This window comes from Pantherophis guttatus, chromosome 3 (assembly GCF_059756535.1).
Source record: "Pantherophis guttatus breed Tessera chromosome 3, ASM5975653v1, whole genome shotgun sequence".
Classification (NCBI taxonomy): Eukaryota; Metazoa; Chordata; class Lepidosauria; order Squamata; family Colubridae; genus Pantherophis; species Pantherophis guttatus.
The window spans coordinates 162,065,966-162,080,220 of NC_142065.1; the positions used below are offsets into that span (position 1 = coordinate 162,065,966).

General features: G+C 35.0%; 1 protein-coding gene across 3 annotated transcripts in view; it reads right to left on the reverse strand.

Annotated features, from left to right (window-relative positions):
• Positions 1-433: 433 nt before the first annotated feature.
• CEP192 (centrosomal protein 192) overlaps positions 434-14,255 on the reverse strand; it is a 59,652-nt gene continuing 45,830 nt past the window's right edge. For all 3 annotated transcript variants that reach the window (XM_034429408.3, XM_087891302.1, XM_034429407.3), the window contains 8 exons: positions 10,008-10,206; positions 9,178-9,257; positions 7,832-7,927; positions 5,377-5,496; positions 4,825-4,943; positions 4,008-4,116; positions 3,097-3,155; positions 434-826 (listed from right to left, as the gene is read on the reverse strand). In XM_034429408.3, coding sequence (XP_034285299.2) covers positions 688-826; positions 3,097-3,155; positions 4,008-4,116; positions 4,825-4,943; positions 5,377-5,496; positions 7,832-7,927; positions 9,178-9,257; positions 10,008-10,206 — 921 coding nt within the window. In that variant the 3' untranslated portion in view covers positions 434-687. The remainder of the gene's footprint in view (positions 827-3,096; positions 3,156-4,007; positions 4,117-4,824; positions 4,944-5,376; positions 5,497-7,831; positions 7,928-9,177; positions 9,258-10,007; positions 10,207-14,255) is intronic.

Genomic DNA, 14,255 nt, shown 5'->3' on the forward strand with positions numbered 1-14,255 from the left:
ATCAAGTGGTCTACTTGGAACCATTATATAATACTCAACTTCTGGACAGATTTAATCTTCATTTGTGAAAGTATCCAGAACAATTTGCCTGCCCTTGAGACAGTTACTTTATTATAAATGCTTTGTAACAATGTTATCATTTTCAGTCCATCTGAAAGAAATGATTTAAGTGAAAACATTCACAGAACCTTTGCCACTTTTAAACATACAAATTCCAATTCAATCTTCCAATTCAAACATTCCTAGATGAGGTTTAATAACACCATTGCCATCTGGCCTAAGACCATATTATGGGAACTTGTACTGCAATAATTAGCAAATCAGACAACTTCAATAATACAGTTGAAAGTTATAGAGTTTGATTTTATTAGATACAAAATATTCATGTAGGAAATATAAAGGAGAGTTAGCAATAAACACAATAAAAGGGAAAATATTTAAAGAAAGCTTTATTTTTTTTAAAAAAATGAATTCATACATTGTCATTTGAGAAATCATAATCAAAACAAAGGTTACTTACATTGCTGCTTTCAACAGCAAAAGTGCACTGGTTCCATGATAACATACATTAATAAATTTACTTTATTAAAATTTACAAATATTTGAGTTACCTATACATTTATTTTGTATACAAAAATGGAAATTTAATAATTTAGTCATAGTCTGCATGGTTAACAACATATTTAACTATTTTTCTGCCAAACCCTCACCAATTAGTTGAATAGTAAGAGTTCCACTTTTATCTGTCTCAACCACCAATAAGCATTTGAAAATGCCTGGGGACCTTGGTTTGAATTGGACTGGTAAATTGCAGTAGTGGTGACATCTGTGAGAAAAAATGTATAAGAATTAGATTAGTATTTAACAGACTTCTTCAACTTATTTAGATTGAGAAAAAGAAAGTTCTGGAGCTCTATTACCAGCAGAGTATTTTCTTATCATAATAGTATATTACAGCTTATCAGCTGGTGTGCTATTCTGGAGAGGAAACAGAAACTGTCTATATAGATTACATTCTTAGTTGTTTACAAGTAGTCCTTAAGGCATGAGGCGGTTGGAACCAGGATTGCCATCACTGAACAATATGGTTGTAAAGAGTGTTGTCATGTGATTGCTAACTCTTAGTGATAACTGCAGACCCAGTTGCTGTTGTAACTCCAGGACACACAAACTGTTGTGTGAGAAGCAGTGGGAACCTGAGGTAAAGACTGTGGGGTTGCTGCAGGGAGGAGGGGGGAGGTGTAGGCTGTGCATAGGCAAAAGGAGGCTGAATAAAAAAGGGCACCATGCAATACCATAGGAATGATGTGGGGCCAGAGAAGGAGGCCATTATGCCAGATGAAAGGCGGCCAGAGGAAAGAGGGAGCCATGCAAATACAGGGAAGATGGGGGAAGCAGGACACCTCACTATATAAATGGAGGGAGGCTAGGGGCACCTACCGGAGTGACTTTCAACTTTCCCTGCTGGCTTCTTTATTGATTTTGTTTGCGGGTTAGACAGCAGGAAAGGCACAAATGGCAATTATATGACCACAGGGTGCTACAACTTTCAAAAGTACGAGCTAGTTACAAAGCACCATTATCGCAGTTAGAATGGTGCAATGGCTTGAATTTTTCAGATTAGTTGTAAGTGCCACTCATTCAATGATGTCACAACTTAGAACTGTGACTGAACAAGTGATTTTTAAGCAAGGACTACCCCCTAGTTCATAATGACAACAATTTCTTCTAAAACATCAACACTATTCAAGACAATCTTACATGTCTGACAAGAACTGAACTGTTGTGGCACAGTGGTTAGAATGCAGTATTGCAGGCTAATTCTGCTAACTGCGAGGTGTTCGATCCTCACTGGCTCAAGGTTGACTCAGCTTTCCATCTTCCAAGGTTGGTAAAATGAGGTCCCAGATTGTTGAGGGCAATATGCTGACTCTATAAACCGCTTAGAGAGGGCTATAAAGCACCGTGAAGCGGTATATAAACCTAAGTGCTATTGCTAAATAAGGGTGCCTAGGGCAATCAAATAAGCTAAAAAGCAACTGTAATACCTAATACAGAGTAGGCAATTTGTGGGTCACAAGTGGCACCAAACATATTCCCAGGCTGTCCTGCCAAATTTTGGCAGCAAACTTTCCCATTTATCAATGCTTCAGTTCCATATACTCTGTGACATTGTTATACACCAGGTATATTCATCTGCTGCTCTCAGTGGCCCAAATATTTATTTTAAAAATGTGAATCTATGAATGGAAAAGGATTTCTTGCTGCTGCTGTAGGCTATAGGTAATCAGTATTTTCACTCCAAAGTTTAATATAGAAACATTTAAATGCATTCACACTCACTAATGTACATACTGTATAACTAGTCCTCTGTGCTCCTCCCTCCCAGTGACTTAAGTAGGAGCACAAGAATGAAGAATGAAACAGAATAACAACTCACTTCACAAGTTGTTCTTGTGGGGAAAATAGGAGGAAAAGGGTAGGTTGGATATATTCATTGCCTTGAGTTATTATAAAAATAATAAAAATGAGATATGAATAAATATTGTGAATCTGGTAGATGTACATTAGTGAAGTGCCTGCGGAACACGACAACTAGTCATAAAGCTGACCTGCCCGGCATGCAGTCACATGATTGAGGGGCAGTGTATCCATTTATTAAGGCTGGGGATACTGTCAAACCCAGCTCAAGAACCACATAGAAAAATCCAGCCAAAATTCAGTTCTTTATTTGTTCACACCAGAATCTTGCCAGATTACCCTATATTACCCTCACCATAATGGATTTACCTTGAGACATTATAGGAAGTGGCTGTCCTAACTCTCTGTCTCTGATCCAGATACAAGTTGTGTTGTTTTTTGTCTTGTCCCTCTCCTTGGAATGTACGTTCCCTTCCTGCAAAACTGCTGCTTCAATGTAGTTCATTGTACCACCTCTCCCTCTGTAGGCACAATCATCCTATCTGCTTCATGGGCCATAAAGTAATTGTTCCATGGCCATCTTAACCTCAAACAGTCATAAAATGACCGATTATAAAGAAAGGAGTATCTGTATGCCTCCTACCAACTGTCTTAAGAAAAAAAATGTTCACTTACCTCAAATTATAATGGGAATGCTTGATATAAAAAGGGTCTCCGGGACTTCTAAAGTTGAGCTGTAATTTAATAATTGTTTAAAATATTTGAGTTATTTTATTCACTACCCAGCAAGTATATAATCCCTCATGAGCCATAAATTTCAATTAAAACAGCCATATGCAGGTTCCAGGGAGAAAAAAATATATAATAGCTAAACTTGGCCTACAAATTATGATACATATTTCAATATTAGGATTTACATTTAATATGGTTTCCGATTTTAATAATTATTACTTTCTACTGGAAAGTAAATTAGCAAAAGACAATGACTAAAATAACTTTATCACCTTCAGAGCGCTCCATGGCTTAGGACCTGGCTATTTGCGGGACCGCCTGCTACCACCAATAGCCTCCCACCGACCAGTACGCTCCCATAGAGAGGGGCTCCTCCGGGTGCCGTTGGCCAAACAATGTCGACTGGCGGCCCCCAGGGGGAGAGCCTTCTCTGTGGGGGCACCTACTATCTGGAATGAGCTCCCCCCCGAGATACGGAGGATTCCGGATCTGCGTACCTTCCGTCACGCGCTTAAGACGTTCCTATTCCATCAAGCTGGCCTGACCTGAACTTTTCCTTTTTTTAAATGGGAATTTTAAATTTGGTTTTAAATTATTGGGGTTTTAAAATGGTTCAGCCAAATTTATTTAATTTGTTTTATCTCCATTTTAAATTTTGTATTTATATGTTTTATTTTATGGCTGTTCACCGCCCTGAGTCCTTCGGGAGTAGGGCGGTATACAAATTTAATAAAATGAAATGAAATGAAATGAAATGAATGAACTTTAACATGAGAACAAGTATTAAGTGTTAGGTATGTTGGTGTGAAGATTTATCAAATGCAACTTTAAACAATGCTTAGAAGTCAATATACCTGGCAGGAAGACATAGAATAATTCTTCATGCTGATTTTCAATGTACTTGATTCGCCAACCTTAGTTGCAGGAAATGTATAGACATCTTCTTGGGCATATACCCCTTTCCTGGTTTAAAAAAAAAGAAAAAATGCTACTAAAAATAATCCTCTGTTTTAATTGGTATTTGTAATTGAGAAGTTACTTACAAAATGTCTTTTATAAGACCAATCCATGTCACTATTTTATTCTTAAGAAACATCTGAATTATTTTTCATGCTCGCAAAATAAACTGCATTTTTCCCCAATCTTTGAACAATACTAAGATGTTTAGTTGAGTAAAGAGTATTTAGATGTAGACTACTTCATAGTTTTGCATCTTGTGTTTGTTAAGGGCTCTGAATGTAAAATATTGTTGTTTCTCATAAGAAGTTTGATCTTTATTTGGGTAAATTTATTTCCTGGGGGAAAAAATCAGTTTGGGATTACACTTAATAAGCTTTGATTTTTAGAGAAGCATGACTGAAAAGCACCACTTATATTTTATCATCATGCTCAGCCGTATTGAATCATGGTTTGTAAAATAACCATGTATTAGCTTGGCTTGTACATAATGTTATACCATAAATCAGGATTCATGGATCAAAATAATAGATCACCCATCACACTAAAAATCAAATCCTTGTACAAGGCAAATCTATGGCCTTGATTTTATTACATAGCAGTTTGTAGATCTCATAAAATACTAAATAGAATGTATATTTAAAACATTGAGAATTTACTTTATTTAGAATGAATATGGAGAAATGTATTTTATAAATCATCCAATTTACATACCATATGTTGTGATCAAATATACTGAGGTATTCTCTCCTTTGTGATACATCTCGAATATTGATTTTTACCAATGATGATGTGGATACTTTGTTTTTTAACTGTTTACTGCTTAGGATACTCTGTTACAATATATAAATTACAAAACATAACTAATTAGAGAAGTGCTATGCTTTTTATCCATTAATTATGCAGAAACGAATCAACCAACTAATTTTATTCAACAGAAATTAAGTAAACCAAAATTACTTCTTAAAGCTGATACTTTCATACTAAGGTTAGTATCATTATATTTGCTAGAGTGTAGGAAAAGTTGTAAAAGGCAAGTGCTGGTATTTTATCAAATGCTGGTATTTTACAAAGTATATAACATAAGATTTCACAAAAATATTCTATTTAAATAGTTCATTTTAAGGCTTTAATCAGAAAGCAATTATACATAAACACACAAATTGTTTACCATAGGGGTATTTTTTTTCTTCTTCAATTCTATGTAAAAGGAATGTTATAATTATGACTCTAAACAAAAAATAACTAAATCATTCATATTCTTACCATTCCACAAAACTGAAGTCTATATTTGTCTGTCAAATGAGGCTCATGCAATGGGTGACACTCAAGATCCCAAAACTGAGAATAGTGCCCTTTGTCTCTAGGTAGAAACGACACTATAATCTATCAAAAAAATTAGAAAATCATGACTGTATGACTATTTGACCAAACTTGATTGAATTAATAGAATGAACTATATTCGAACGTTATGACATGATTTTATTTAAAAAAAAAAAAACACATTGCAAAACTTAGTTTAAATATGTTCATCCAAGAACTATGGGTGGCTTAGAAATATAATTAATAATTAAAACAATTAAAAACATAAAGAAAATGAAGCAAGACAGTCTGGACTGAAAGCAACCATTCAAACCAACCACACCTATACTCTCCCCGCCAACATATTAACCCCAGGCCTGAGACCAAGCCAGGTTTTAAAGGCTTTTTGGACCCTCAAGAGACAACATGCTGTCTGTATCTCTGGGGAATGTTATTCCAGAGGGTGGAGTAGAGAAGGTACACTGATTAGGTCTCATAAAATGACAACATTTAATGAAGGGATCTGGAATTTATCAACTCGGTCCAAACACACTGGGTAAGCAGAAACCTCAGTAACCAAGTCTAATGCCATAAAAGGGCTTTAAAAGTAATAACCATCACCTTGACTCTATGTGGAAGCCAACAGGCAGCCAATGAAGTTTGCACAGCAGTAGTGACATGTGTCAATAATATTTGCAGAGAAATATTATGGTCTTTAGTGTAGTATTGCTATTCTCTTTTCCATCATGCAATAAGATCCACAGGTATTACTGAATATAGACTTTAGTACAAGTCTCATACACATGGAGAACACAGTCCTTACTAGAAGAGTTCCTCTTCTGTGCCAACACTCCAGACTAATTTGTTTAAGCAGTTTGCTGACATAGCTGCAACTGGGTGAGTTTAGTAGACATGCTAAGCTATGAACCATAGCTGGGGGGTCAGGAGGCATATATATTTAACGAATAAATAATGCCTGGAGCAGATAGCTAACATTGAAGCAAAAGTAATTTAATGTTAAGAGTTTATCTTGCCTTTACTTTTTAGGATCTCAGAGGAAATTAATTGAGAACAACCCTATAAGGTAGTTTGGGCTGAGAGATGATGAATTTCTCAGTAAGTTTCTATGGCTGAGGGTAGACTTCAGTCTGAGCTGCCCCCCCCCCCTTTGTGTTTGTGTGTGTGTGTCCACTTTGTTTAGGAATTTTTTCCAGAGCCATTTGGCATAAAGCTGCATCTGTTGTTCTTTACTATCACCTAGTGGTCACTATGGAAATGGTTAGATTGGGATGATGGTGGAAGGGGGAGCGGGGAGATGAAACTAACTGTAGGCAATAGAGATGGCAACAGCCTAATTTCCCAGAAGGAACTGTCCTACTGCCTTGTCTTATGCCTCTGACCTATTCTACTTCCTTCCTTATAAATTTGTGTAGAAAACACTCTTCACTGTTTGAATCAAGAAAAGGAAAACATGCCAGAGAGAAAAAAGAACAGACTTTTTTTGTATGGATCAAGGACTTTAGAATATAACTATCCTTTGAAAACAACAGAATGAAATGAAAATGAAAATGAACTTTTGATAAACTTTTGAAAATAAACAAACAAAAAAACTTGTATCTTAGGCCTGTATTTCACCATTCTTTTCTGCTCAACTGCCAGAATTGCCACAATATATGGTAAAGGTAACAAAATTAAAATTAATCTTGCTAATATTGGATAGCAGATAACCCTTAAGGCAAAGAGCATATATTGGAAACACCTTAAACTAAGCACATCTTGTCCAGGGTTTGCACATCAGCTGCAGAGCTCAGTCATGTCAACTTAAAGACATAGTTGCTTTAAGGTTTGTACCTAATCTTAATTCCTGTTTGTACCTAAACACACGTTGACCTTGAAAGTCTGGCTCTCTATAGCCCCTAGTAACATGATTCACCCAGAATGTGAAGTTAAAAGGCAAGAAAAGTATCTTTCATGAATACATAAAGGGTAAAGATACTGGAATAGCAACTACTTCAGAATAATTGGAAATTATTCCAACACAAAGCATTCATTTTGTGCAATGTACTCAGAGAATAATGCTTTCGTATAAAGGTAAGAGTTTCCCCTGTCCAGTTGTTTCTGACTCTAGGAAGCGGTGCTCATGTCTGTTTCTTAACTGAGGATGTAACAGGAGCTCACTTCTTCACGTGGCACTTGGGTCTTGAACCTGGGCTGACAAGTTCGTATATTTAGGACCAACTAATAAAATCTTACTGATATGCTTGATTTATTTTCAAAATAGAAATTTCCACAACAACCTGTCTTGAGGAACAATTTTATCATTTATAACTTAGGAGTTTGGGACATCTTCTCTTCCTTTAAAGTAAAATCCGCTAAAAATGCAACTAATTACTATGAACATGATCAAATAGTGACTTACTTTTTCTTTTCCACAAATTTCAAGAGTACCTGAAAGATAGGAACATTGGAAAGCAGCATATGTAGCTCTGTAAACATCTCCATTTTCATCAACATCCTAAAATTAAACAATTATTAATCAAAACTATTAGTTATATGAAGCAGTGCTTAAACAATCTTTAATTACATTACTTTTGATTGACCAGAGATGATGAGTTTCAGTAATATAATTATTTCATGGTGTAACCATTATGTGAACATTGTTTTTCTTGTTTATCAATACTGTTATTATGAAACACTTAAAATTATTTCAAGTTTTTACTAAAAGTACATCTATCATTCCTTGACTCAACAAATGAATTTCATATAACAATGTAAGTGAACAAACTAAGGCTGATGGTTTTAAACCTGATATATACTGCCTTTAATTAGCACATTTTCAAAAGCATTAAATCTACATTTGTCTTTTTGTAATTTTCAACAAGGTGAAACAGTTATAGGGCAACAATTTTTTAATCAAAGTACCTCAAATGAGCTATTTTAAAGAATGCATTCAAAATCCAGGACCCACTACTCCCATAGGAATGAAATCTCACTGATTGTGTTGGCAAAATAGTAGCTATGCAGCTGCGCCCCACCACCGCAGTTTGGTGATGGGATTTCCGACACTCCCTGCCAGTTTCCCACAAGCAAAACCAAGGGAGAAACTGCCTGGAAGTCACAATTTCCTCCTCCTTCCAGTATTTTTTTGCCCACCCATGGCCAATCTGCTTATCCGTTAAGAAAATATCTCTGAACCAATGACATGGTGGGTCATGGGTTGTCTAGTAAATTCTGAAATGTTTTCTTAAAATAAAAAGCAGGTTTTTATTAAACAGAGCTTTACCAAACATTCTACCCACACCTGCTCTTCTGGTGATATAACAGATTTTCTACATATGGTATTTAACAAACTTTTCTTGTATGTAAGAATATACTTTCTTATTAAAACAATCAAGATTATTGAATGAAATGTGAAATTGTTTTCTGCAATAATATGAGATTTAATACAAATGATTTCACTTTCTGATTTGATCCAAACTTTTACATCAGCAGTATGTAAGTTAGCAATAGCTGTAATTACAGTTGTTCATATATCCTGGTTAACTAGTTTTTTAATTGAAGAATGAAAAGCATGTTAACCTACATTGTGCTTTGAATAAACCATATTTAATAAATAGTTGCAGAGAATGACTGCAAAGACTGGTAAAAGCACAAAACAAATTGCTTAAATGAACAGATTATTTCTTTATTAGAATTTATGTAGAAATTTATCTTCTAAAAATTTTTGTCCCAATCTTTGAAAACAAAGATTTTCTTAAAACTAACCTTGACATAGGGTGGTGCAAAAGAAGTCAAAAACCACTTCAAATTTTCATCTCCATTATTTTCAATCTCTAGGTATTTTTCTGTAAAATAAAATGGCCAAACAATAAAATGCTAATGGTAAATTTCACAGCAGTCCACAGAAACAAGCAGTTTGTTGAAAATCTAAGCTGCTTATTTGGTCAGAAGTGATAATAAGTTGTAACTACAATATTGCTGCTTTCCTACAGAAGACCAATGTGATACAAATATTCTCTTCTTACTCCAGCATTTTCTGAAGGCTGAATCTGAAGAGTCACACAGCAGTTCATGCAAGTAGTCCTCAGTTTATGATCACAATGGGATTGGAATTTCCATTGTTAAGTCGGTACAGTCATCAAGTGAGATATCATGTGACCACAATGACGTATAATGGCAATCCCAGCACTCAGCATTGCAGTTGTTAACCAAGAATTGCAGGTTTGACTATCCATCCCATCCCAAGCCAAGCCATTCCAGGTTTGGTTCCTTCCCAGCCCTGAACCTCAGTAAACTAAGGGACTGTCTTCAACTTCAACATTCCTCCCCAATCTCTGCCTTTTGAGCCATCCTGTACCCTCCCTTGAGGGATGGCAGGAAATCTCAGGCTTATATGATTTTGGGCCTGCTTTCTACATCCCTATAAAAAAAGAGACAGCAAAGACAGTGAAAAGATTCTGCAATGCTAGAATTGAGCTTATTCTTTGTTTTTATTCTGTGTGTGTGTGTGTGTGTGTGTGTGTGTCTCTCATTCCCTCTCTTAGCACTAAAAACATGTGCCCCAAGGATACCAATATACCTAAGTTAGAATTTACCTGAATGTTCACCAGATTTTGTCTCAGGAAAAAATATGGTCCGATTTTTTACTTCAAGTTTGGTCAGCTGTTTTTTCTGGCATGGTTGTATGTGAGTAACAGCTAGTTCAGACTGTTGTTGACCACCCATTTTAGCAGTTAGTGAGCTCTTTTCAGATGACTTCTCAGTGATATTTTCCCGAATTTGAACCTTAACAAGCTATACATAATAGAAAGAAATAAAATTCATACCTTTTTCTATTGTCTTGAGTTAACATATGGATATCCATTTAGAAGTGCCATTTAAGACACATACCCTAACATACTAAGGAATTAATTTCTACAATGCAACTGCAATTTGAAAATAATAAATGTAACCACTAAAACAAACAATCCTATCAACAGCTTAATAGAAAACATGAATTTAAATTTTTAAAAGTGTTTTGTTGTACAACAGTGGAATTTACAACATCATTTGTCGACTTAAGGCTTAGAGCCTTCTTGCAAGTTCTCAGGAGGACATAGTAAAATATCTTGATTCAGATGCTATTGAAAATGTTTATTTTTAAAAAATATTGTGTGGTTTTATTCTATTTTTTAAATTAAGAATTATTAAAGTATGAGATTACTGAATATTTCCACTATTAATGAATTTATAGATATGATTAAAAACTATATATTTTACTAAATATATATTTTATTTATATTATTATTGCTTTGTGGAAAGTAACAGGCATTAATATTTGTTCATGAAAGGAAGGATACTTTCTTAAATGGATCACTTGGAAAGAGAAGATTTCAAGAAATCTTCATTTCCATTTCTATTTTTCATTTTCCATTTTTCCTGATAAGGATTTCTTACTGGGGAGATGGACAGTTTGACATTATGGTAATTTAAGCTTTGCTAGAAAACTAGACACTGTAAAAAGAGAGTAGTCTCAATCTATGATGACAAGTCAAAAGAGGTCTGGTAGCATATTTTCCAACTAACAAGTTTTATTAAAAGATGTAAAGTTTTGTGTGCTCTTGCTCACTTTATCAATTGCTAGTGTCTAGGTGCAGTTTAAGAATGCTGACGTCAAAATAATAATTTTGATTAGGTTTTTTTTAATTTACTTGTAGAACCAAGATATATCTGATAGTTTTTATTTTCTGTGATTACATATTTGGACCGATTAATATTTTTTATTTTAAAAGATACTTTTTACCAGATAATTATAAAGGGTAGTTTTAATCAATGTTCTTTTTTAATGGATCGTGATACTATTTCAAGTACGTTTATATTATATACATGGAACATTTTAAATCTATATAACATTTGAATCCATTACTTTTAGTTTATATTTTTCTTCAATCTCTTACAAGAGTTGCTCCTGATCTCAATCCTTCATTGATTAATTAGATCCCAGTAATATAAATTCTATTGTTATATCTAATCAAGCTCCTATAACATTGTTTTTGGGAAAGTCTGTTTTATTAGTTCAAGATGGTTTTAAAATGTGCAATTATTAAAAGATGTATACTTAATAATTTAAAATATGCTTTTAACAAGCAGCTAATTTAATTACTGTTGGATATTTTTAAGAATTATATATGAGTTGGTTTATCACATGTGCTTTATACAGGAAGAAAAAAAATTAATCTCAACCAAATAAACTAGAAGAATAACTCATACTTTGGAATTACTAATTTCATCTCTATGTGTTGTATGTTGAATGTTCCTTAAATGCTATAAATCAGAATTATTGGGCATAAGGATAAAAAAGAAATAAATAATTAGCTTCTACATAGAAGAGCAAGAGAAACTGTTTTTTTCCCTACAGTTATAGGCTCTTAATTGTACAAATAGAACTTAATTAACAATCTTTCCAACAATTATACTTGACCTAATAGACTTGATTCATTGGTTTCAAATGAGTAAGTGAATTTTTTAAAAAGAACAATGAATTTAAAAAAATTTCAAGATCAGAATGATTTGGCTACACTGCTATTATTACAAGAGTTGTTATTTAAACCATGCAATGAAGGAATTCCTGTGATCCAGATGAATTTTTTGGCAGATGACATAATGCATGTAAGTTTCTTGCTCCTGTTCTAATTGAGATATAGCTAAAATTTCCATAAACAGATTTTTCTCTCTTATTTTTATGGGAGTTATAAAACAATAATACTAAGGCAGATAAAAACACAAAGACTACAAGATATGATTCAATATTTTTGTAAAATATAGAGTTAGCTCTTGCTTAGCAACCAAAATTGGGACTGGCAACTCCATTGCTAATGCCATAGTGACTAAATGTAAAATCCCATCACCATGGTGGCTCGTCCTCCTTCTTAGAAGACTCACCTTCTCTTTCCTCTTAGCCAGATCCGCCGCCTGAAACGCGATGCACTTTTTTTGCCTCTGCATACTCCATGTTTGGATTCAGGAAGGGGATTGTGGGTCTGACGCCCGAAAACGCTTTCCTTTGGAATCAGGAAGGAAAGCTGTCTTTGGAATCTATCCTGATTCCAAAACGGTTCCCGGTTCCCTGCCGCACATTGCAGGGGAACTGGCCGCTGCCTGAAACGCATTGGGGGAATCCAGCCAACAGGTAGTGGTGGCTGGAAAGGAGGGACGTTTCACTTTAGGGGCTCCCGCTCGGCTTGGCTCCTGGGCACAGAGAGGGCTTAGGCCAGCGGTTCTCAACCTGGGGGTCGCGACCCCTTTGGGGGTCGAACACCCATTTCACAGGGATCGTCAAAGCCCTCTCTTGCCCCCCCCCCATGCCTTCACTCACCCTCTGTTGGATCGCCGGTCGCCGTTTGCTTACCCTGCCCACTCCCAATCTATTGCTGCCTCCTGAGTCCCAGCTGATGGCTAGAGGGAAACAAACCGTTTAAATTCTTGTCGCGGGGCTTCAAAGGGCCGCCCTACAGCTGATCAGTGTTAAAAGAAAACAAATGAGAAGACCGGTCCCTGCAAAAGTAGAAAAAAACAGCCCCTTTCAGCTTCAGCATAGGTTAATTACCATAAGTTGATTTGATCAGCCTCTGGACTCTCAGCTGATTTGCTCTCAGCTGTTTTGCGGAGGGCTCTGTTGCTAGCTGCAAAGAGAGGAGCAGATTTTTCCCCCCTAGCTATGCTGAAAAACGAAACTGAAAGTAAAGCAGGGTCTTTGCTGCAATGTGACAAAATGAGGCAGAGAGAGATTTTTCTTTTTCTTTTTCCTCACCAAAAAAGGTAGGTGCAAAACTGCAAACAATGGGAAATTTAGGGGAATAGAGGAGGTTCAAGATTTTAAAACACAAAAGAAAAAAGCTCTATTTAACTAGGGAATTGTAATAATTGAGATACTATTAATTGTATATTGTGTTGAAAGCAGAAATGGTTAAGTTGTGGTTTGGAGGAATATATGGGGGAAATTATTTGGTTTATTATTATTGGTAAATATAATTAATTGATTTGTAAGAAATTGGATTGCATGGAAATAATTGGAATATTCATGTTCATATTGATTAATATACAAAAAAGATAGTTATATAACTAATTGATTTATATTAAAATGTTGAATTTATATTAAACAACTGTAATATTACATAATTAACCAATGTGAGGATGGATATAAAAATAGATGACAATGGGAAAGGGTATAATATAGAATAGAAGGGAAAAATTGAATTTGATTAAGATTAGAGATGAAGATGAAGGGTAATATTGGTTTTTTACAAAAATAGATGAGGAATAAATATGGCAAAAAGGAAATATAGAAATTGTAAATTTAATTGAAATGACTAAACACTGTTTAAATTTGTGAACCGGCCAAATACTCTGTTCAAAGAAAATACATTGTATGTTTGTATGTGTGTTTCTAATTATTGCTATTTATTCATATTTGTTCTCTTTTATTCTTTAAAGTTTAACAATTCATTCTTTATCTTAATATCTTTATATTTGTTTGGGGTTGGCTTTCTTCCCTTTCATCTTTTTTATTGTACAACAATCTTTTTCCTCAAACCTACCACCTCTCTCTTTTCTTTCCTTCTTACTTTTCTTCCTCCCCCTCTTCTTCTCCTTCCTACTTCTCTTCCTTTCTCCTTCTCCTCCTCTCTTCCCCCCTCTCTTACCCTCATTCCTACTCTAATTTCCCTTCCCTTCCTTCATCCCTCTCTATTGCTGTATCCTTTTATGCATATGGACTACTCAGAGGGCTGAAAAAGTTATTTTTGACTGGTCCTCGCACTTTTGACCAGTCCTCGAACTTACGACTATCCTCACATTTTACGTTT